The 22,768-nt window shown below is 37.7% G+C and overlaps 1 protein-coding gene across 1 annotated transcript in view; it reads right to left on the reverse strand.

Moving 5' to 3' along the window:
• The window catches only part of LOC140230478 (unconventional myosin-IXb-like), a 77,879-nt gene that overhangs the window by 32,085 nt on the left and 23,026 nt on the right, over positions 1-22,768 (reverse strand). Inside the window, exons 5-18 of the mRNA XM_072310631.1 lie at positions 22,008-22,221; positions 21,294-21,410; positions 18,578-18,712; positions 17,260-17,381; positions 16,421-16,568; positions 14,311-14,503; positions 13,193-13,262; positions 11,587-11,610; positions 9,755-9,802; positions 6,441-6,572; positions 3,932-3,974; positions 3,154-3,255; positions 2,428-2,619; positions 1,844-1,966 (exon numbers count right to left, since the gene is read on the reverse strand). Coding sequence (XP_072166732.1) covers positions 1,844-1,966; positions 2,428-2,619; positions 3,154-3,255; positions 3,932-3,974; positions 6,441-6,572; positions 9,755-9,802; positions 11,587-11,610; positions 13,193-13,262; positions 14,311-14,503; positions 16,421-16,568; positions 17,260-17,381; positions 18,578-18,712; positions 21,294-21,410; positions 22,008-22,221 — 1,663 coding nt within the window. The remainder of the gene's footprint in view (positions 1-1,843; positions 1,967-2,427; positions 2,620-3,153; positions 3,256-3,931; positions 3,975-6,440; positions 6,573-9,754; positions 9,803-11,586; positions 11,611-13,192; positions 13,263-14,310; positions 14,504-16,420; positions 16,569-17,259; positions 17,382-18,577; positions 18,713-21,293; positions 21,411-22,007; positions 22,222-22,768) is intronic.

Here is a 22,768-nt window from a genome sequence, read left to right on the forward strand (position 1 = left end):
ACTGAACTGCTCAACCATTTTAATGGGAGAACCTGTTTGGGGGTATTTGATGCATAGCATCTGGCTTTAGATAAGGGAAATTTGAATACCCGTATCCTTTTCATTGGTCTCTGATAATTAATTTAAGGTGTGTCAATACCTCCACAATGAATCCCTTGCCTATCAGATTCTGACATCTCCATAGACTTCACACACAATCCATCAGGGTAACACAGACAATGGGTTAAGATAAGATATTAAGACATTCAGAAATACTGTATATGCCATATATTTTCTTGAGTCAAAATTTTCGCGAATCAGGAAATTCCTGACGATCTTGCGAGTGGTTAACCCTTACTATACTGGGCTATTTGGCTCCATGAAAATACTGGGGGGGGGGGGGGCCTGGGAGGCCCCCCCCCCCCATTGATCTCGGAAACACAATGTCCGATGAACTTGAAAATTTGCATGCTGATAGATCTTTGCGTGCTGAATCTGATGGTGTAATTTATTTTAATCAATTATGCAATTTTTTTGCATAATTAGCTAATTAATTTATATTCATAATGCGTATTTCATGCATTTGGGGGATATTTTCATAATTTCAGCCTAAACAAGTACAAAATTACATGAAAACTGTGCAATAATGAAGAATAATGTTTCCCAAATGTGAAATAAATCAATTCTTATCTATTCTTATAAGTACAGCAGATTTGCATAAACTATTAATGTGCAAATTTACTACTTATGAATTTTTGCACACTTTTGAAATGTATGACGTACTAAAATGAAACTGGAAGTAAAATTATCCTTTTACAGGACCCATGGGCACTACCATACTTTTCAACTGTATTCTAATGTCCCTGATATTGTAAACTTGAAGTATAATTTATGCAAATTTATGTAAATTTATGATTTTTTAAATAAAAATTAGCTTACATGTGATTTTGCATGCAAAAGATAAGAAAAATCAATGAATACAAAAAGTATAGAAATGCGAGAAAAATCAAACAAGTTATTTGCCATACTCATAAAACATTTTTGAAATTAACTTTACAGAATCATGTTTTTTTTCTCAAAAAGTGAAAATATCACTGTTATTCTTTTGTTTTTCCAATGTTTTTATTTCTTTTGTTTTTACTGTTTACATTTGTTATGTATTTTATTGTTTTCTAAGAGTGCCCAGTAAATCATGTGGAAGGATAAGAGTTATTTGAATCATCTATGTGGATAAAAACTCAATTTCCTCCTCAGAGAGAGAAAAAAAAACAAGAAAAAAACAACTTTTTTGTTGTTTTGTATTGTTTTTATTTATGTTTTGTATTGTTTTTATTTATGTTTTTTATTGTTTTATATTCCTTATGTATATCATTGTTTCTAAACTTTGCCCAATTTATTTCAGAACAATATAGAAGCATGAACCAAGTGGAAAACCAATTCCTGAGCAAAATGTTTAAAGTAATGCAAGCCATGGTCTATTGACAGTATGTAACTGCACACAAATATATGCAGCGATTAGCCGTTTTATTGACATGCGCATACTAATTGGCCCATAACACCCCCTAGGTAGGTCCGATATGGACAAATGTGGTATCAAAATATGCGCAAGACTTCAGGGGAAGAAGTCATGAAGCGAGAATCCGAAATTCCCAGCAGTTGCGATGCAATCGCCAAAAGTATGGAGGAGGGGGGGGGCCCTCCCAGGTCCCCCCCCCCCGTGCAGTTAGGGTTAAATTCACGATCATGGAGTCCTGTACGGAACGGAGAAATGTAGAGGTAATAGCACCCGACTGGGGAAATTCGCGAATATAAAAACCCCGCGAAATATTTGGCGTATACAGTATACAACAGATATCACTCTCACCTTGCTCTGTCCAATCTGGTAGTTTGTGTCATCCAGCTCCATGGCAACCAGGAAAGCTTTGATCTCTTTGGCTGTGGGCTTCATTGTCTTTGGTAAGAGCACTTTGTATTTCTGGCAAAACTCCTGCAAGGAAGAAAGTAACATTATACAGATTTGCAGGAGTAAAGAATAAAACACAAATACATTTTTTAAATACGAAACAGAAAAGATCATATTACCCCAATCACCCTACATTTGTGGACTTACTGGCATACTCAAAGTTATCACATCACATGTGCAAATAAACACACACACATACATATATTCACAATGTCAAGCAGTTTAAGTCTACCTACAAGGAAGTGTCAAGCTGAAATCATCTTAATCTCCATGCAGGGAAAACTGGCCACATATTTCAGCCCTCTAAGTCCAGAGAGGACAAACCACCGTAAAATATCTCAGCCACTAAAGGCTTTTGTGTTTTGGCTGAAGTTAAAAAAAAGGGCTTCTGCAATGAGTAACTCTTTGATATTCTCACGTGAAGAAATGCAAACTACCCCCTCCCCTTGAGCCTCCTCCCCCTCCCCCCAACACGGCTGACTCACCTCAAACTTGAGCCTGACGTTGTAGCCAGACTGCCGTATCCTGACTGTCTCCAGCATGCCCGTGTAGCGCAGCTGTCTCATGATCAGGTCCTCGTCCAGTCGGCAGGGCTCCTTCTGCGAGTTGGACTTGATGCAGCGGACGAAGAAAGGGTTGGCCTGGTTCAGGGTGTCCATCAGCTTACTCAGCGATGCCTGCCAAGGAAGATTTCCAGAGACATTATTCATCAACTCCTCATCACATCAAAAAATGTCGGCAGTTGAGTATCATTATTATCTTCATCATTTATTCGGCATTTCAGACAACTTTTACAACATAAAGGGTCAGAAAGCAACTTCAGTTTAATATAACAAATTAACAAAACAAAATACATACATAGAATAAAAGCAGAATTTGAAGAGTAGATTGTGACAAAACAAATAGGCTGAAGGTGTTGACTCTATTCTGTACACTTATAGAAAGGCGATATATTTGACAAAACAATTTCCAAATGTCTATCTACATAATTAACTTCCTTTTCATTTTAATCTCTCTTTCTCTCTATCTATATTTCAAACTTCCTTTTTCATATTCTTCATTGATGAAGAAACATCTGCAAACTTTGCCTAGTTCAGCAAATTGACTATTAAAAACATAAAGTACCCAGCAAAACAAGAAAATAAGGATAAGCAAGATGTGAAATCACGAGGTAATGATTGCTTTATACCAACACACAGACTTTCTTTTACCTGGAATTGTGCACACACTGTTGGAGGGTGCTTTTTGGACTTTCTCCGGTTGGGCGAATACCGCCCCGCGATCTTCTTGACCGACTTGAGATCTCGCAGACTCTGCAGAGGGAGAGAGGTGGCAATCCAAAATAAATATAAAGAATGTCATTATGAGAAAGAGGGAGGTAGGCGTTTGGCTCCATGAACAACAAAGGGATTAACTTACTTAAATCTACTGGAATCTATGTCAGCTCCCTTCAATTCTATAAGTTTCAATATGCTACTGACTTGGAGATACAAAGTACACCTCCCTCTCCAAAGAAAATACATAAGACAGGACAGAGTGGAAGCTGACCATACTGACTACCGCACTAAAAACATCTAATATTGTGAGATGAAAAAGAAAACAAATATGAAAAAAAAAAGGATCCGTTTTTAGATTTGGATTCAAATATCTATGTTTTCAGCATATTAAAGTGCATCATGTCTCACAATTCAAACTTTGGTAAACATCACAATAATTTTCAAAAGCAGTGGTGAGATGATGCTGTCACAAATCCTTGGTTTGAATGTGAGTTCTCTCTAGTCTCTATCACACTTGTACCACTGTAGTTTTTGACAGAGCTCAAAAACGTTTCATTTGCCAACAAGTCCACTAAGTTAGTTGCTATCTCAAGTTATCCCCCCCCCCCCAAAAAAAAAAAATAATAATAATAACTACCAAATAAAGAGAAAATTTGCAGCTCTTTCTGTTAACTAAAATAATGACAAAAAAAAAAAAAATTATGCATCTCACCTTTGATGGTTGGACCTGGGCTCCACGGAATGATCTGTTTCTTCTGCTCAACGTCAGGGGTAAAAAAGAATTTAAAAAAAAAATACTGATAAGTAATGTAACTTTTACTGTGCATACATGCCACACACCCAGTTCTTAGAATTACCACAACCCCCCTTGCACCTAGCAGCATTCTTGTGCAACATAATTTGCTTACTGTAAGGATTAATGTGCAGGTATTGACGCAACTGAAAATCTTTGCTGCCAAAAATATCTGAGAGGTGGAAAAGTTGCATTTTAGTGACATTTGTCCTACGTAGCAACAACTAAAATATATTAAGAATGGCAAATTAATACTTTTTAAAAGTGCTCCTTCAAAACTTCTGATCTCATGCAAAGGTCGGATGGAGCTGTCCAAGGGAGCTGTCTGCTCTGCAACTTTGTCAGTCTTTCAAAACTGTCTATCCTGCTCCTATCTACTTGGTTAAAATTGTGCATGAATTAGTTGCTTTTATTTTGTGCTCAAAACATACATTCAAATGCCCATTTGAGATGCTGAAGAAAAGAGAGTGTATTTAAAGCTCATATTCTCACTAGTTTGCAGTTTAGCAGTGCTCTTCCCATGAAATAAGTGAGTGCTATCCCGGAATTAATTCATGTAACTATATATATAAATAAGTGACTCTTGTAACTATTGTTGTGAATGTTTGTTGGCTTATTCAAGGTTTATTCATTTTGGGAGGAATGTAACAGTTTCTATGAATGAAACACATAATACAGAACAATAAAATGTTTGGCTGTGAAAACACATTGTTTACGTTCAATGCTCTCATTCGCAAGAGAGGCATGCATCGAAATCTAAGTTTTCATGGGCACATTGGGTTATGAGGCATCATTCAAAAACAGTAGGGACACACTGATTGGACAAATTGAAATGAGCAAGAAACCTCATGCTTCACACAATCATGATAAATGTGGGATCCAGGGAAAGGGGATGCCCCTAAAACTATTTGATTTGATGGATCTACTCCTACAATGATTTGGTTGGTTCCTTTGATTAATTAATAATAATTATCATTATTATTATTATAATAATATTAAGTCAAGGGGACTGGCGGAATGGTACACTGCTGCATGTACTGGTGAGTACTTGTCTATGCTATGACTAGATGGGAGCCTAATAAACTGTTGATCTGAATCATAACTGTATTTTCATCACATTGTGCTATTACACATGGGTCTGTAATGAAGAATATGAATGTGCTTTTGGAGAACATATATAAAATGAGATGCGAAATGGTCTATTGAGAATCTGAAAGGTGGATTTCCAGGCCTTTTTTGGTCCTTTCATAATCCATATTGATCTGAGCGTGCATGGAGAGGGGCAGAGCAGGTTGCTTCCTTGATTCTTTGACAATCACATATTGTCGCTAGGGTGACAAGACCTTGTATCTGAAATTTTGGTGAAAATGACTTTTTTTTATTAATGGTCAGACAATCAGTTAATTAATGTCCTGTCCAAATCCCAGCTGTTACCCCCAAAATGGAGCCACCATGGCATGTCAAGGAAAATCTATCCCATTTGATATAGTGCTTTGGCTGCCATGTTTTTTGCTTTCCTGAACATTTGACATTTTGTAGATACGAGGTCTTGTCGCCCCAGCGACGAATTATGCTCTCTCAAGTTCTGACAAAACATTCCTGCCTCCCTCCATTGCAAGCATCTCTGTGAAGTGAGGTAAGACAGGCTTTGCACGTGTCATTTAAAATAAAAATCCTTTGCTCTTTGTTGAGATCTAAAATTGCACAAAAGGAAATAAAATCTTGCAATGTTATGTGTTCATGAAAAATAAGGGCATGGCTTTTTTTTCATCTCTTTTTTACCCTCTTGCATCTCAATTCTCTTCTCGGCATACAGATGGGCAAGTTTTGGGCAGGAAAGAAATGCACTGGGATTAAGGAGCAATGCTTTCATTTTCATGCAAAACAACAACATCACTACCAATCGAACATGCCTGGTAAGCAATGGTCTTTCTATTTTTCGTTTTTGCTAGTATAAGCAAGCAACGTTATTCGACATTTTGTACATTCGGTACTTTTTGGCATTCGCTGGCAAAATGTAACGATTCTTAGGCATCAGCTCGAGGAAATTTCTTTCTTAAAAGTATAGCATCACAAGGAAATCTTGGAATGCCAATGTACTTGTACAAGATCCTTTACTTTGCTGTTCTTTATACATCACTTATCTATATAATTAAAATGTATTGAAAAAGAGGGATACATATCTTTAAGAAACATTAAAAGATTTATACAGTGCACTCCCGTTATAACGAACACGGTTATAACGAAACTCTCATAACAACAAAGTAAAAATTTTGGTTCCAAAACTATTGCCTGTATATTTTTATATTCACTCTTTTATTGTTTGGCTATAACGAAATGTCTATATTATGAATGAAAACTGCCCATCCAGAGGATTTCGTTATAACGGGAGTCGCCTGTGATAGAAGGAATCCATTCCTCAACGTACTTGACAACTTTGGATGCCTTAAGGTACGTCTCCTCGAACAGCATGGGCTTCAGCCTGCTGAGACTGAGGCGCGACGAAGGGCTTAGCAACAGGGGGCTGGTTAGTAACGGGGACACTCCACGGGTCGTCCGGCTGCAGGCAGGGCGGGGCAAGACCGCACGAGGAGGATGGGGTTCATGATGGTGCAGGCAATAGTGGGGCGGGGCAGGCAGGCAGGTATGAATGGTCAAGTGGAGAGTGATAAGGATGGCGGAAGAGGATATATATAGATATATGTAATAGATACACATGTATATATGGATATATACCGGTACACAAATTCATAAAAAGACGTGTTCAAAGAGTATCTTGCAGGTCATGCATGCACATACAGTACTGTAGCAGAAGTGGAGGATGGTGTACTATGATGCCGTTCGACAAGCGAATGCAATGCTTAGGCTGCTTATCTGTCTACAGACACTAATCATTCCGTAGACTCAATAGCATTTCGAACAGGCTCTATGGGGACAAAAAGAATAGAAAAGAAAAAGGAAACATAGGTTTGTCTTCTTAGGGAGTTTGAATACCGTTGTGTGCGCCTTTTGATAATAGTTGCGTGTGACCTGTCGGCAACAAACCTAGACAAAGTTTAAAGGTCAAAGCGAAGATATCTTTAGAACATTCTTTGTGGTTACTGTAACTTCACAGCAACACCTCATCCTTCCATTGTAAGATAGATGAAATACAAACACATTATTTTGTGTGGCCGTCTACTAGTATTTGAAACCCATAACATCCCAGACTCTACATTTGTTACTTGTATGTGATTTTATGCTTCTTAGCATAATTTTTGCTTTTTATCATCAGTGTTTCATCAGGTAGAAAAAAAAAAAAAACCTCTCTCGTTTGAATCCCTTTTTGATCATGTACCATTGTTTATGTTAGTTGCAGAATTATCAAAACCCCCACAAATCTCTAAATTAATACTCACTCCCTATATTGGCAACCCATTTTAGAAGTTTAGATTTAGCATTTCTGTCTCAAATTGCTTCTTCTTTTTTTTTTTGTGAAACATCTTCCTGACTTCATGCGGATCTAATGACTTTAACCAGCTCTGTCTCATTTTTTTTTTCTGAAATAAGATAAATTCAGTGAAAATTAGAGCTGCCAATTCCCTGATCTGATATGACTTGATGAAAATTACAGCAGGAAAATTCCCCCCAAACCTGATGGGTTATGTAAATATGTATTACCAGCAATATGGAAATATACCATATTGCTATAATCTTTTTCAAAACCTTTGTCCAGGTTCTATGTTGACAGGCTCCTCTAGCAATAAAGTACGATATACTATACATGACATTTCAAAAGTAACAGAATTTGTGTTGCGATGTCATGCAAAACAATTTACCAAAGTGCCAGGATTTTTTGTTTTTGTATTTTCAAAATAAGAAAAATATGAGCAAAATAATTTTTTTCCATTTTTTTTTTTTTTTTTTGGTTAGATGCCTAGGACAAGCAGCCCTAAGATTGCATGCATCATAAACATCAACCCTTGATAAAAACATTGAACACTGTAATAAACATCAATACAGTAATACACAAGTACAAATGCAGGAACACAACCTTGTAACAGAAGGTAGTAACATCAAACTGTACAACCTGGATAATGTGGGGATCGGGAGTATAGGGATGGGGTGTGCAAAGCAGCAACTCCACAAAGAAAAAAGAAAATTTAAAAAAAAGTGTGAGATTTCACACAAAGGACTTCAAGTGGTATATGTGTCTGAAATATGTGCAGGCCTGCACGAAACCATCTGGACTTGGTAGGACGTGTTATTTTCTCTGCAGAATTATGTGAAGTCAAGAGTTGAGATGTGACCTCAACGGAGAGACAAGGGTACAGTTAATGTGTCTATGAAGTATCGCCTCTATACCTACCCAGACATTTCTGCACATAGATCATGTGAGAACTCAATTGCTACTTCCCCCTCCCCAAATCCATTTATCAACTCTGCAATATGCTAGTGGTGCACTCAGTGCATAAAGGTAGTAGATGACTATTGTGAGTATTTTAAGCCTCTTAGGGCCAAAGGCTCACAATTTTATTGCTATTACGTGTAATGGTCCTGCCTTTGGATATGTAAAGGTTAATGCCATGACGTGACTTTTAACACTGTGGCCAACATAACAGAATGTTTCGCTATACATCAGCAAAAAAAAAAAAACAGAGTTGGCTGACAAAAAAACAAAATGGCTGTGCTATGGTGAGGTATCCTGTGCTCCCTATGTGGTGTACTCTGTCACGTCTGTATGGGAGCAGCTACTACACACACCTATGTAAAATTTGTATGTACAAAATGTAAGTGAAAACATTGTCTTTAAAAATCAAAAACAGTGTTCCGTAAAATAGTGATGACAAGCTACCAGCTACATCTGTATTGAGATCAATGAAAGCTGTGGGAGTTACAAACTCAGTATATAACATGTACAACAATGTGCGATGCATTTGTATTTCACTGCATTTGTTTGTCATTGGTGAAAGCTGTTTATTGATTAATACAGTGTACGTATTGGTTCTACTATTAAAACCAAATGTTTATCTACCGAGTGCAATATTGCAAAATCCAATATGATATAGCATTTGTGTATGAATGTTTGATCGTGGAACATATACAAGTACTTGCAAAGTGCATACCTGGTATGCTATGTTATCAAAACAAAGTTAGTGTTTATAAACATGTAAAGACAAACCACTTCATATACACTGTTTTGTGAGAGTGTGCACCACAAAAATCTGCTACCATTCGACATGCAGAGATACATTTCTCAATATGGCACAGCTATTCGAGACTTAGTGGTGCAAAAATGATGCATGTGAGCATCGCATACATCTCCACGGTGCAGCCACGAAATAAACACGGAAGTGACGACAGCCAGTCTCGAGTACATCAGTGCAATGATGACGGTGCACAAGCGGCGCCACCGTATAAACGTAACGATGACAACCAATCACGACAAGGTGTCAATGTCTGTTGGTCAGCTTGCTTCATGTTAGAATGCTCTTGCACACAACACAATGAAGCATATTATGTTATACTCGACTCACAGCAACAGCGAGCATACCAAAATGCAGGATATATTTGGGTATTTTTTTTTTTAATCCGTTTTTCATTTTACATATATGTATGGTTGGGGAGGTTGGGGAGTGCTGAATGGTCTGGGATCGATGACAGTACTATGATCGGAGGGATTAAGACGGCGGGAATATAGTGGTGAGCATGCCCTGGATTTGACAACTCTGCGTGACACATGAACTCTCTGCTCAGACTCACTTGATGAGGGCCATTATGCGGTAACACCTAGAAGCCGTGTACAGGTTTCTGAGGGGGGAGGGGTTGGAAACAAGTGACTGGGGGTTAAAGACTAACTGAAATCAAAAAGACACAGTGAGCGAACACGGTAAGAGAAGTGATTTTGGTGCATTTTTTAAGCTTGCATCGACTAGCACTTCTGTCAAGGATTGCTCTAAAACATGATCAAATCACAGATAATCTGTATATGTTGTGACCGAAAAATCAACAGCAACAAGAAGTGCAGCTACAAGCTTGCTTGCACACATGTGCAGTTTGTCATAATGTCATACCATGTTATTCTCTTTCCATTATTGGTTCACTTATAAAGCATTGGCAAGTTTGCCTCTAGTAAAGCTTCAAATTCATTGCTGCTACCAACACATTACACAAATGCATAAGAATCTTTGAACTCTGATCTCTTCCTTCAAAAATCGTATGCAGTAGTTTAATACCGAAACAACTTTCAGGTGACAGAACTGAATCACTCATAAAAGTGAAAGTACATTTGTATGTGCATCTAAGATGTTTCCAACATCAATTCCAACAAAAAGTCTGACTGTTGCATTCTTCAACAACACAACTGATTTAGTATGCTGAAGTATGATCAGTATATCTAGGCATGTACTCTACAAATGTACAGAAATGTACAGAGTAATGGTTTTATTGATCAACATCTTGAATCATCAATGACAAACACTTGTCAACAGATTCACAGACTTTTCTTATGACCTTATGGCCTTTGCATGGACCATGCTTCATCAAATGCCAATTTACAGACGGATTGAAAAGAGAGGTTTGGATGACTGTATTTTTAGTTGAAACATTCGACATCCATTCCGTACACCAAGGCAGGTGTGAAGTATGATAACATCCAGGTTTTAGAGCCATAGGCCCCTGAATGGACAGGCAAGAAACTGTCTGTGTTTTCAACAGGAATCAAATCTGCAAGTTAAATACTCAAGTATTGAAACACAAGATATGTAAATGATATCCATTGTGCAAGTGTCAAACTCTTATTCTACAATCATGCACAAAAACAAGCTAATACAGCAGACCAGTTCTCCTTTATAAACACACACTGTTGAGAAAAAAATCTTTAGCCTAGTGACTTGGTTCACGATTCCAATGAATATTGGTTAATATCTTGTATAATCCCCTCAAGGAACTTTGAACAATTTTCCCATCAAAGCTGTTCTATTAAAAGCATCTCTGCGGTATCATCTACATTTAAACGGGCCTCAACAGTGACTTTTTTTCCGAGTGGCTCACAGCAGCCCGCTTGGGCCACGAAAATCATTAAACCTGAAATGCTCGTGGCCCGTTAAGTGTAGTGACGCTAAATGAAAGGAAACATCCATAGCAATTTAGTATGAATCTGTAGTTGCCCGATCGGCCCACCAAGAAATATGCTTTTTGAAAGCTTGGTGGCCTGACGTCGATTTTTAATGTCCTTGGGCCACCAGGCCACCGCTAATGTTGAGCCCTGATTTGTATAACATTGGTGTTTGAATCAATGCTATCTGAAACATAAATCTGAAGTGATGTGTATGTGTAGCTGCGTATTTTGATGATAAGGGTTTTTTTTCTTCTGAATAAAAAAAAAAAAAGGAATGGAAGAAAAAAACAGTGAGACCTCAGATATTGTGTAAAATATCATTATATAACATCTGTCAGGTGTTCTTTAATAGTGTTTCTATCAAACTCTGAATTCTCTACAGCATTCTTGTGCCTTGGTGTAAAGAGAAGAATAAAGGAAAGGATTGCAGTGGCCTTTCTGACAGTGATAATACATCTCCTCTAAGTTTACTTACAGCGAAGCGCAGTGGTGAACACATCTAAACACAAGGGTTTAGAAAGTTGAGAGACGTGTAGTGTCGACATTGTAATTCAGCGGGTGACTTTACAGAGAGGTACAACTTTAGGGCAGAACACACTGTAAGTGTTGTGGAGTTCTCACACAAAGACCAGCCACACATAACCTTAACCAAGGTGCCAACTACACAATTCACAAGTAGAATTTGTTGGTATAGAATTTACAGAAGTTTGAATGCAGTTTACATCTCTTCAGTTTACCTCTGCAGCTATGAACTCTTAAGGATTGAGGCAACATTGCTCATATTCTCTGGGTGCTCAGCCAATACTTGAAACTGTTTGCTTTTAATAGTGGCTATGTTGCCTGATGTTTCTCTGTGCTACTAGTAAAGTCCCTTTGCACACTGTGGAAATCTGGCTATGACAAGAGAACTGCCATAGAGAAGCTGTATTGAGGTAATATATCGTTATGAGCTAAAAGGGATCATAAAGATACTTCAAAACTTCCTGACAGACATACTGCACATGATTTCATGCCCTAAAAATAACTGCAAAGTCATTAATGGGCATTTGCTATAAGTAGTTCATAGGCATTTGCTATACATAGTTCATGGGCATTTGCTATACATAGACTCTAAAGTAGATTCTACAGCACCATCATGGCAAATTCTGATTAAGGTATGCCAAGAGTGTGATTTGGAAACAAATTCTCTAGTCCGTTTTGCCAGAATTTTTCAGTGGATTGTCCTTGGATTAGGGCACGTGTGACTAGTTTTGTGTGATAGGCAGATTGGATCGTAGGTAGAAAGCGAAAAAAAAAAAAAACATAACGGGGCAGTACTGCTTGGAGTGCACACGGTCAAAGGTCACAGGTTGTTACAGTTTAATTGCACCAAATCATAGGAAAAAAACTTTCATTGGTAACAAACAACAAAGAGTGGTTTTTAACAACCTGTTGTAAGAAAAACATTAATATCACAACAATGTCTCATCATTGAAAAAAACAAAAACATCTTTTTAGTAGCTCACTTAAATGGCATGATCAATGACAATAATCACATATAAAGAGGAGTTGTACATGTAGATTGTTATATTGACATCTGAACAACAAACATAATAAAATCATGAATACATGTAGATGTACATGTACATACGAATAATGTTAGACCATATTCCACGTACGACCCACACAAATTCCACACAAAATTTATGATCAAGTCGTAGACTTAAGATTCCTGTCTTTGTTTCCTGCTAGTTATACTACAATAAAGAAGCCTGAATTTTAATATTGCATTTCGATATAACGTTTATGAAAGAGATTGCATTTTTAAAAATCTGTTTCCAAACAAAGACACGTGGGTTTCTTTTTGTATGTGAGTGCATCTATCTTTTCTTTATTCCTTCCTTTTTGAGTAGCATTTTCTAGACACTGATATTCAGATTCACTTTACATAAACACAATTCAGCTTGCAGAATGAGTTAATAAGATCTGGAATACGTATATCACTGGGATTCCGTTTTGTTTTTCCGCTTCAGTTGAAATGTGAGGAAAGGCAACAGTGAAATACAGAGTACATACTGTCATCTTGACCTGAATAGCCTTACCTCAAGACACTTTCATCCCTGCCATCGACGGACAGAGTAAGGTTTGGGGGTCTTTTCTTGCTCTTTCCATCTGGAGAACACGACAACACATAAAACAAATCAAAGAATACACAATTATTGTATCAATATTGTAGTTTTTGATATGAGTACAATGGCTTCTTTGTACTTGAGTAATTCATGCTTCGAGTGAAAAAACAGTTCCCCCCCCCCCCCCGTCTCTCTGCAAAAATCATACATTGCTTGTTTTCCACTTGACAATCAAGAGAAAAGTCTGCCACCCATGCAGTTCGTAGAATTGCCCTTTCTTCCACACCCTCCCCCCCCCCCCCAAATTCTACAGCATTGTAACAGCTACATAAACTGACAACAGAGGGTAGCCTACACAAAGACATTGCCACAGGTCACTATCCAACCACTGGAAAATGCACTGACTCACATACCAAGTCCTATCTTTACAGGATATACACCTTGTACAAACAATACTGAGTTAATCCAGCGACAGACACAATTTTTTTTAAATCATGACTTGACCAGCAATAGAATACAGTAAACATACATCCAGTATCGATTTGGCTTTGACCAGCTACACCGTAGATGAAATCAAGGATGTGTACTCTGCCACCGACAATTGATGGGTTGGAATCAAGTAACAAATCCTAAGTAATGAATTTGATCATCTGAATCATAGTCAAAACTGATATTCCAATATCATTCCCAAAACACCACTGCAGACAACTGACAGAATATGGCATGACACAAGAATCATATGCAAACATGTACTACACATATGTGAAGGAAGGAGAAGCTTGGAAAGCTTATATATAATAAATAAGGCACAGAGAGATACATAGGAGAGAGAAATATAGATAGATAGATAGATAGATAGACAGATAGATAAGACAGATAGACAGACAGAAACATTATAGATATAAAATTGTAGATACAGGTATATATAGACTAGTTGTACATGTAGATTGATAGATGGTTAGAGAGATGTGGGGGGGGGGGAGATGTATTATTACAAATTCAGAAGGGGCCACTGAAGTTGTTTAAGGGATACTGTGATACAAGTCTCAGAGCTGACTGGGCGCGACCAGAGAAAAATGTGACTGACTCACTGGCATCTTTCTGGACATTGGTCCCAGCTGCCCGGAATGCGCTGACCGACCTGAAGAAGGCCCGAAGTATCGCCCACCTGAAGACGGCAACAGGATTCTTACCGACCAGCTCCCCAACGAACGCCAGGCGGCTGTTCTTCAGCACCGACACAATGTCGTTCCGCATGAGGTCGGTGTTCTTCTCGCGAAAGTCCTGCATCGACGAAAGCGGGGCAAAGAAATATACTGGTGCTCTCCGTATCAAATTCATACTGCCTTCAAGGTCCCCCAAGTCCCCCTCACAGCAATGTTATTCTTCTATGTTACTAGAAACGCGTTCTCAATCTATAATCTACACACTACTGTAGACTCAATATTCACAGACACTCACAATAAATCCTACTTTAAGACCTGTCTTCACAAACCCTATGAATAGAGTGTTGCTGATAAAAAAAAAGACTAATAGTGACCCGCTGCAACAAAAGGATCAGAAAGTCGGGGAAGGACAATTTTCTGAAAATGACATGACATTATTCCCTTACTCTTCCACTTTAATGCCATATATAACATGACTCATAAAAGTACTCGGTTGCGGAGATATCGATGATTTTATTAGCGCATGTCGAGTGGTTTAAGAAATCAGTGTTTCGAGAAAACCGCCTTAAAAGTTTTCCTTCCGACGCTATCATGATCAAGGGGAAGCAAGACAGTTTTCACCGTTTGACAATAGAAGATACGATCCTAGCAACCTCTGTGATGTTCATTGAGGCTTAGCGCCAGCGGTCTACGCTTGACCAATCAGTAACCAGGATGCCACGCACTGACCAATGAGATCACTCCCTCATTGCTAGGGGCGCAGTCTAGCTGCAGCGCTAAATCAAAATTTTCGGACATGTTTCTGTTCCGTTGAAAGTCAGAAAATCATGGCCCAGAAAAATGCTATTTTCTTGCATTTCCTTTGATCCTTTAGCTTCGAAATTTCGGCAGATGATAGAGGATACATTAGACTGCAAAATTATGTCAAAAACAGAAATCCGCACGTTTTGACAGATTTTGATGATCTGACTTCAAACTCAATTTTCTCGGTTCACCCGTCAGCGACTTTAGGATCCTTTTGTTGTAGCGGGTCACAAATTACACAATACATACAAATTCTTGGGTAGAAAATAGTATCACATTAGGTCCATTACATTAACATTCATGCTAACTTTTATTCAAATATCATCTAAATGTTTAGGAGCAAATAATCGTTTTTTTTCTGATTCTATGCAACTTACATGTAATAATCTGTCCAATAAGAACTAAATACAGAACTTGAGACTGCAATCAATTTGGAAGAACAGAAAATAGAGTTTCTTGACAAGGAAACAAATACTCCTCCTTATAGAAACTATGATAGTATTCTAAAGGTAAAACATACTGTAGTTTCCATATGACTGCAGAAACTGGCGATATTCGCTCTAAAATGGAAACCCACGTATAGGAAATGTGTGAAATACGGCTGTGATAACACAATTTCAGTTGGCCAATGACCAAAATGTGAAATATTCCCCCCAAAAGGTACACCAGAAGTATTGCAATCTCAGAGCATTCCCGATCTTGGTTGCTGCATGATTTTTTTATAATCAAGTACATCACTTACAATATATCAGACCATTGCAAACATGCAGCAGTATCAATCGAGCCAGAGTGAATCACATTCCCAGCTTGTTAACCCATTGAGAACGAACTGATTTTGCTACAACACGCATTTCCCATAGACCCCTGTCAGAGTATACTCGGGAGTTGTCCTTAACGGTTTAACTGCAAGCAATTCAATACTACTTCTGAGGCACATTCCGATCATCATGTACCAGTAACCTTCTACCCACTAGTAAACAGGAAGAGCACTTCATGAATGAAGTCGGGTACATCAACATTTATTACATATTGTATTTCACACTTTTCATCTCAAAATACTCGAAAACACCTCATTATCCTGGTAAATCGCTGTTAGCCAGAGAAGTTTTTTGGCAGAGCCTTTCGTTTTATTGCAAGCAAATTTGAAATAGTGGGAGATGAATTTTGCGCTATTTTGAGGACTATGTTTTATCTTTATTAAAGCTAAGATTGTAAAACAAGGAAACCTCACCTTGATGTTGTATTTAACTTTCCCTGCGTAGTGCTGGATAATGAATGCGTGCTCCTGGATAGGGACCTGCTGAAAATACTCGTTTCCCGTGTGCTCCTTGACGAACTTGTTCAGCAGGTTGCTACCATCTGTGTCTTTGGCTGGGAAGCTGGTTGGGAGGAAGAACATGGGATGAGAAGTGATGGTAATTGTTGTTGTTGTTGTTGTTGTTGATGGTGGTGTTGTTATTGGTGGTGTTGTTGTTGGTGTTGCCAGGGTTGATGTTGTGGTTGTTGTTGTCGATATTATTGTGATGTTGTGGTTGCTGTTGGTTGGTGGTGGGTCTTGATGTTGTTATTGCTGCTATAGTTGCTGGCGGTGGTGAAGATGATGTTGCTGATGTTTATAGGGATGTTGTTGTGGTTGTTGTTGTTGCTGCTGCTGATGTTGCTGTTGTTGTCAGCAGCAATGATCATGGTGTTGGTGACGGTGGTGGTTGTTTTTTTTTTTTTTTTTATTTTACGTCCATCATCATTCTTTACTTACAGCTGTATAAAATTTTTATTACCAGTCAGATCACAACCACTATCATGACCAACATCATCACAATCATTACCATGATAAATACCATTCCCATCATAACATCACTATCGTCATCATCATAAGTCACACTGTAAATGAGAAATATCACAAACTTAATAACACACACACAGAAAAAAAAAAATCATAATGTATCTTATTGCACAGGGTTGTGCATTTACGATGACAGCTGCCACCAAGTTCTTGATGTGAGAATTCCCTGTTAAAGCACACCCTCTGCAGAAGGGGGATGCAAATTGTTTGAAACCATGGCAACTCACTTGCAGTCATCGTCCAGAATGTGCATCAGCCCCGTAGGCCTCTTCTCAATCAGCAGGAGACATCCTGTGTTGTCGATGAACTCGATGTCCTTCCAGGCGATACCTTCCCTCTTGTACTCCTCCTGTCATTGGATCAAAACATCACACACACATATAATACCAATCTTAAGATCTGTCCACGAACACTATTAAGACAACACAGCCTCCCAGCTTTGAAGATGGAAACAGCCTTGCATATGTTCCGAGCAGCATTTTTTGCACAATTAACGCCATCTTTGTATTCTTGTCGCAGATCTAAAGTTTGCTATCAACTTGATATCAATGGCTGATGATCAAACAAGCATCACCACCCAACAAAAGTACTTTGATATGGAGTTTAATATCTAAACCCTTGTGGCTCTGAACTGACAATGTACTAAAATACAATCAGCTACAAGAGAAGGAGAGAAAGACTGATTATCATCATCTCAATTTCCTGTTACTTGACTGCTCAGAATATTCCTACGATGATCGTGATATTTCTGGGTATTATTCAGATATCTGTGCCATAATATTTCTGATAAGGCACTGTCTTATTGGGGGGAACAGTTTGAGTTGAGAACAGAGTTGTCAGCGTGAATCTTGTATGCTCACCTCAAAACATTTTCTCTGTGCCACTGTAGTACAATAAACCCATAACCCTTTTTGTAAAGAATACTTGCCAACTGAATATATGGACTTGCTTGAACATAGAGAAATACTTCTCATAATGTCAGAGCCATTACATATAATGCTCAATGCCATTTTTTTTTTCAAGAAAATGTCACATTCCACATGAGCAAGCACAATTTTACATAACCTCAAACATGCATGCATGCATGTCAATGAGGTTATCTATCCATTCATTTACCTATCAATCCAATCCAGCTTTCTCTCATTCATCTGTCCATGTATCCAAACATTCTCCATCTACCAATTATTTACCTATGCACTGACACATCAATCTATCCATCCAAGTAATCCTTCTTGATTGTATAATCAACCACCATTTCTACCATTCATAAACCAAATCCAAATCTATCCATATATCTCTTCCATCATTATCCATTCATTACTTTTTGCGTTCATCGCATCACTCATCAATTCCACACTCTACTACAGTTTGTATCTCTCCAGTCAACCAACTATCATACCATCAACAAACTATCCAGCTACATCCTATATCAATCCTTCTCTCAATCCGTCTCTCCTTTCTGTCATCCATCTGTCCATCCATCTATCTATCCACCTTGTCCTATATTCACTTTCACTGTCATCTCTCTGATGCTATTAAACATACCTGTTCCAACTTGAACACGTGCTGGTTGAAGTAGTACTGCAGATGCTCGTTGGCAAAGTTGATGCAGAACTGTTCAAAGCTGTTCCTCTGGAAGTCCTCAAACCCAAAGATGTCCAACACACCAATTGAGTTGCCCTGGCAACAGAAAGGTGGAAGACAAAATGCACTTCACCATCAACCTGTTACCTTTTCAAGTCAAGAAAACATTGGAATTGAATTTCACCTACAAAAGATTAGCATTATTCATCAATGTGCACTGCAAGTGTAAGCTGTGCTTTGAAGTGGATTTTTCTTTTCTATAAAAATCAAGTTATCAGAATTTGCTTAATTTCTGTACAATGTACCAATGGATGTCAAAAAGAGTGTATTTCATGATTGACTCTAATTGTATATGAAAAGCTTCATCACAGATATCAATTCTGTATTATTGCACCATCTTGTAAGTGATTAATTCCTGTGAATATTGCATTACATTCAAGCGATATAATTGATATTGAAATATAACCTTTTCCACTGCATCAAATATAGGAAAATAATCCTGGCTTTTAATTCTTCCTGATAGATTAGTGTTTCTAACTGAACTCTACAGCCTCCAATAGGGTGTCAGTTACACAGTTTCTTTTACATAATTAAGAGAGATAACAGAGAGAGAGAGAGAGAAAAAAAAACCCACCCATAAGGGTGAGAACATCAATTTTGTAATGCATAACAGTATACCTCCTTCCTTTGTACATGTTTGACCAACTTCCTCAATTAGAAAGAACAAACAAACTAACAAACAAAAGAGCACATCCCTAAACGAAGACAGTGGCAACCCAAAAAGTATAAGATCACAAAATGAGGGGGTGGGGGGGGGGGTGGATAACCTTAGTGGTTTCCAAATAGTGGTCAATTAATGTGTTTTATGTGGACTGAGGTCAAATTGAATAGTGACCAAACCTTCAGAACATTGAGGAAGGAAATGTTTTAAAATGGCAATTCAACCGACCACTCAATGGCACACTTCGTCCTTGTGGAATTTTGTAATGTCCTCAAATCTGTGTGTATAACACACACACACACACACAAGAAGGTCATTAAAAAAAAAACAAACAAAAAAAAAAAAAAAAAAAAAACTATTAATAGGTAGGAATAGGATACAAGGGACCTGAAGATGTAGCCTTTCTTGATATAAAATGAAGTAATACATTTTTTCACCCACACTCTGTAACACTGTAGGCCTGTCCCTTGGTGATATACAATGCCATTCATTTTTTTTTTTCTTTACGACACACTGTGAAATTCAAGAGCCACTACTACTACAGCAGGAAGTGAACTCTTTTAAAGATATGCACTCAAAAGAACAATGGCATAACCATGACGACAGTAAGGCAAGTAAGCTGACCTCTCAAGAGTGACACACATGGGCTCTTCTGGTTGTGAGTGATGTACAAAATACTTTTGATAACTATCACATTAGTTGACAATTCACACCAACAATGCAGCAAGTGTAATAGGACGTTTGATATTTTGAGGAGATTCTGTCCAAAAGGTTATTGTTTTGTTTGGTAGTGTAACATACACTGTATTTGCCCTGTGCACGATTGCCTTTGTTGATATATGAACTACATGTATTATTGCCCAATGCCAATTAAAATTTCAAGACATATATCATAACATATGTTGATATTGTGCTTTTGATTGTACATAATGTTGGCTGTTGCCTGATAAAAAGTTTAGAAAAAAAATCCCCTTAGTATCATGACTATCACAGGTGTAGTTGAGAATCCCAACCTATTGGTAATTCCCTGCAACCCAGACCTTCTATCTCTTAGAGAGGGGCCTTGATACTTAACCCGTTGTAAGACGGACTGACTTTCTGTAACACACATTTCCATTCAGGCCAACCCCCAGAATAATCGGAACTACTCTTCAATGGGTTAAATGATCATTTAAAAGAAAAAGGTGTCTAGTGTCTAAGCTTTATTCAAACTACACTGACACTTTCTAAAATTACAAAAGCATATGTTGTGGTACAAGCTCTCCAATTTACAATCATTTCACATCATGTTACATGTATCTTTTCATAGTTATCAATCACAAGCTTTTGATCAATTTGTTACTTATTTTTTGTATGTTTAATCAGCAACAACGTTAGGAGTTCTGCTACATCACAGTGCAGTAGATTTTGAACATAGTAGCTGTGCTTTATAAATTTGTCTAATTAATGTTATTATCATTATCATTATTAACAATGGTGATTTAACAAAGGCAAACCAAGAAAGAAAAGAAATGATAAAGCACAGAAATGATACCAAATAAAGTGAACTGAAAAATGCTGGGAAGAATAAAAATCAGAAAAAAAAAGAAATGTACTATATCAATAAAAAATGAATAAAATAAACGGGCATGGAAATCAATTCTATTACTGATAAGTGAAGGATAGGATAAAAACAATGTAACAGCCTGAAAGTGAGTGATATTGAGGTACAAGTTTTCATGAAAAAAACAAAACAAAAACAACATAGGGCTGTTGAATTCCAACACTATAAACAGAAAGGCACAGAGGACAAAAAGAAAGAAAGGGAAGAGTGACAGAATACCAAACAAAGAAAAGAAGAAAGAAAGCAATAAAATAGATAAATATGTTTGTACACATCCCAGAATCATCTCCTCCAGAATTGTGATTCAACTTTCTACTGCTCCACCTTTGCAAGGAGTCCTTTTCTTTACTCACCTGATGTTCACCTTTGACCTCGTACCTCGACAGCAGCGCATAATTGACCTGGAGTACAATCCACTCGAAGAGAGCGCAGTAGAGGCCTTTGGCAAGGGCATCACGGGTTGCTATGGCCTGTTGGCAAAGAAAGAATACAACAGGGCTATAAAAACAAAAGACCGATATTGCATAATCTTCAAATCATGAGTGGAAGAAGTCTTGGCAGTTGAAATATTGATATTCCCTATCAACCTTGAAGGAAGATACAATGTGTATCAAGAATGAATGCATATTTCTTCAAATACTTTAGAATCAAAACTTTAATCTGAATTCATACCAACAAAATATACCACTCATAAACTTAATGCATCTACATTTCACTCATTTGAAGGCTTATATCTCCAGCATGAAGTTCAGTTGGAAACATTGTCAATAGCTGAGCACTGTAATATCCGTCAAAATACACTGTGAAAATGCATCTACATTTTCAAATTCAAAATTTAATCAGAATTCATATCAACAGAATATACCAAGTACTTGTACCATTCATAAATGCATAGATTGCACATTTCACACATTTGAAGGCCCATATCTCTAGCATGAAGTTCACATGGAAACATTGTTAATAGCTGAGCACTGTGAAATCCATCAACCTCACAAAATTATGTAACACTATGATGACTCTTTATGGATATACACCCTTTTGTTCTTTACATGATAAATCAGACATACCTCAGCCATGCGATATTGCACAAAGAACTGCTCCCCGCGAGCCACGGATCGCCTCTTGGTTAGCGCCACCATCAGGGTTTCCATGCGCACCTTCAGCAGGTCCGATACCACCTTCACCGTTGCAATGTTCTTGATGGTCACGTAGTCCTGCTCCGTGGGCTTCCGAAAGTTGATGTTGCCGATGTGAAGGACTGCCGAGAGCACCGAAAATATCCTGTTGGGGGAGAAAAATCGATACACCATGAATTTACCAAAAAAATACAGAATTACCAGATTTATGTTGTTCTCCTATTTCCATAAATCCTATTATCATTAAAATAAATAACTTGGAAGACAAGTTTAGAAGATTTATGTTGTTCTCCTATTTCCATGAATCCTATTAATATCAAAATAAATAACTTGGAAGACAAGTTTAGACCTTGATATCCCAACAAAGAATTTCCTAACCCTATGTTCTTTTTCATTTTGACTGAGATTTCTTTCATCACGAAATGAACACAAAACATGAAAGGTAGAATGTGATTCTGAGCTGGTACAAGCATGAGTTGCAAAGTACCTCAAATGCTAAAAGCATACATTTGACTATGCTGTACCTTTAAGGACACACAAGTCTGCTCAAGGGCATTGAAACCTTAAGCTGGAGTCATTGGACTTTCATCTCTATCACCTACTATAGTACTAAAACAATTACTTCCTCAATCTAACATACTCATATAGAGATGAGCTTAATATTGATTGCAAACAGAAATGCATAGCTGCAA

This window comes from Diadema setosum, chromosome 7 (genome assembly GCF_964275005.1).
Source record: "Diadema setosum chromosome 7, eeDiaSeto1, whole genome shotgun sequence".
Classification (NCBI taxonomy): Eukaryota; Metazoa; Echinodermata; class Echinoidea; order Diadematoida; family Diadematidae; genus Diadema; species Diadema setosum.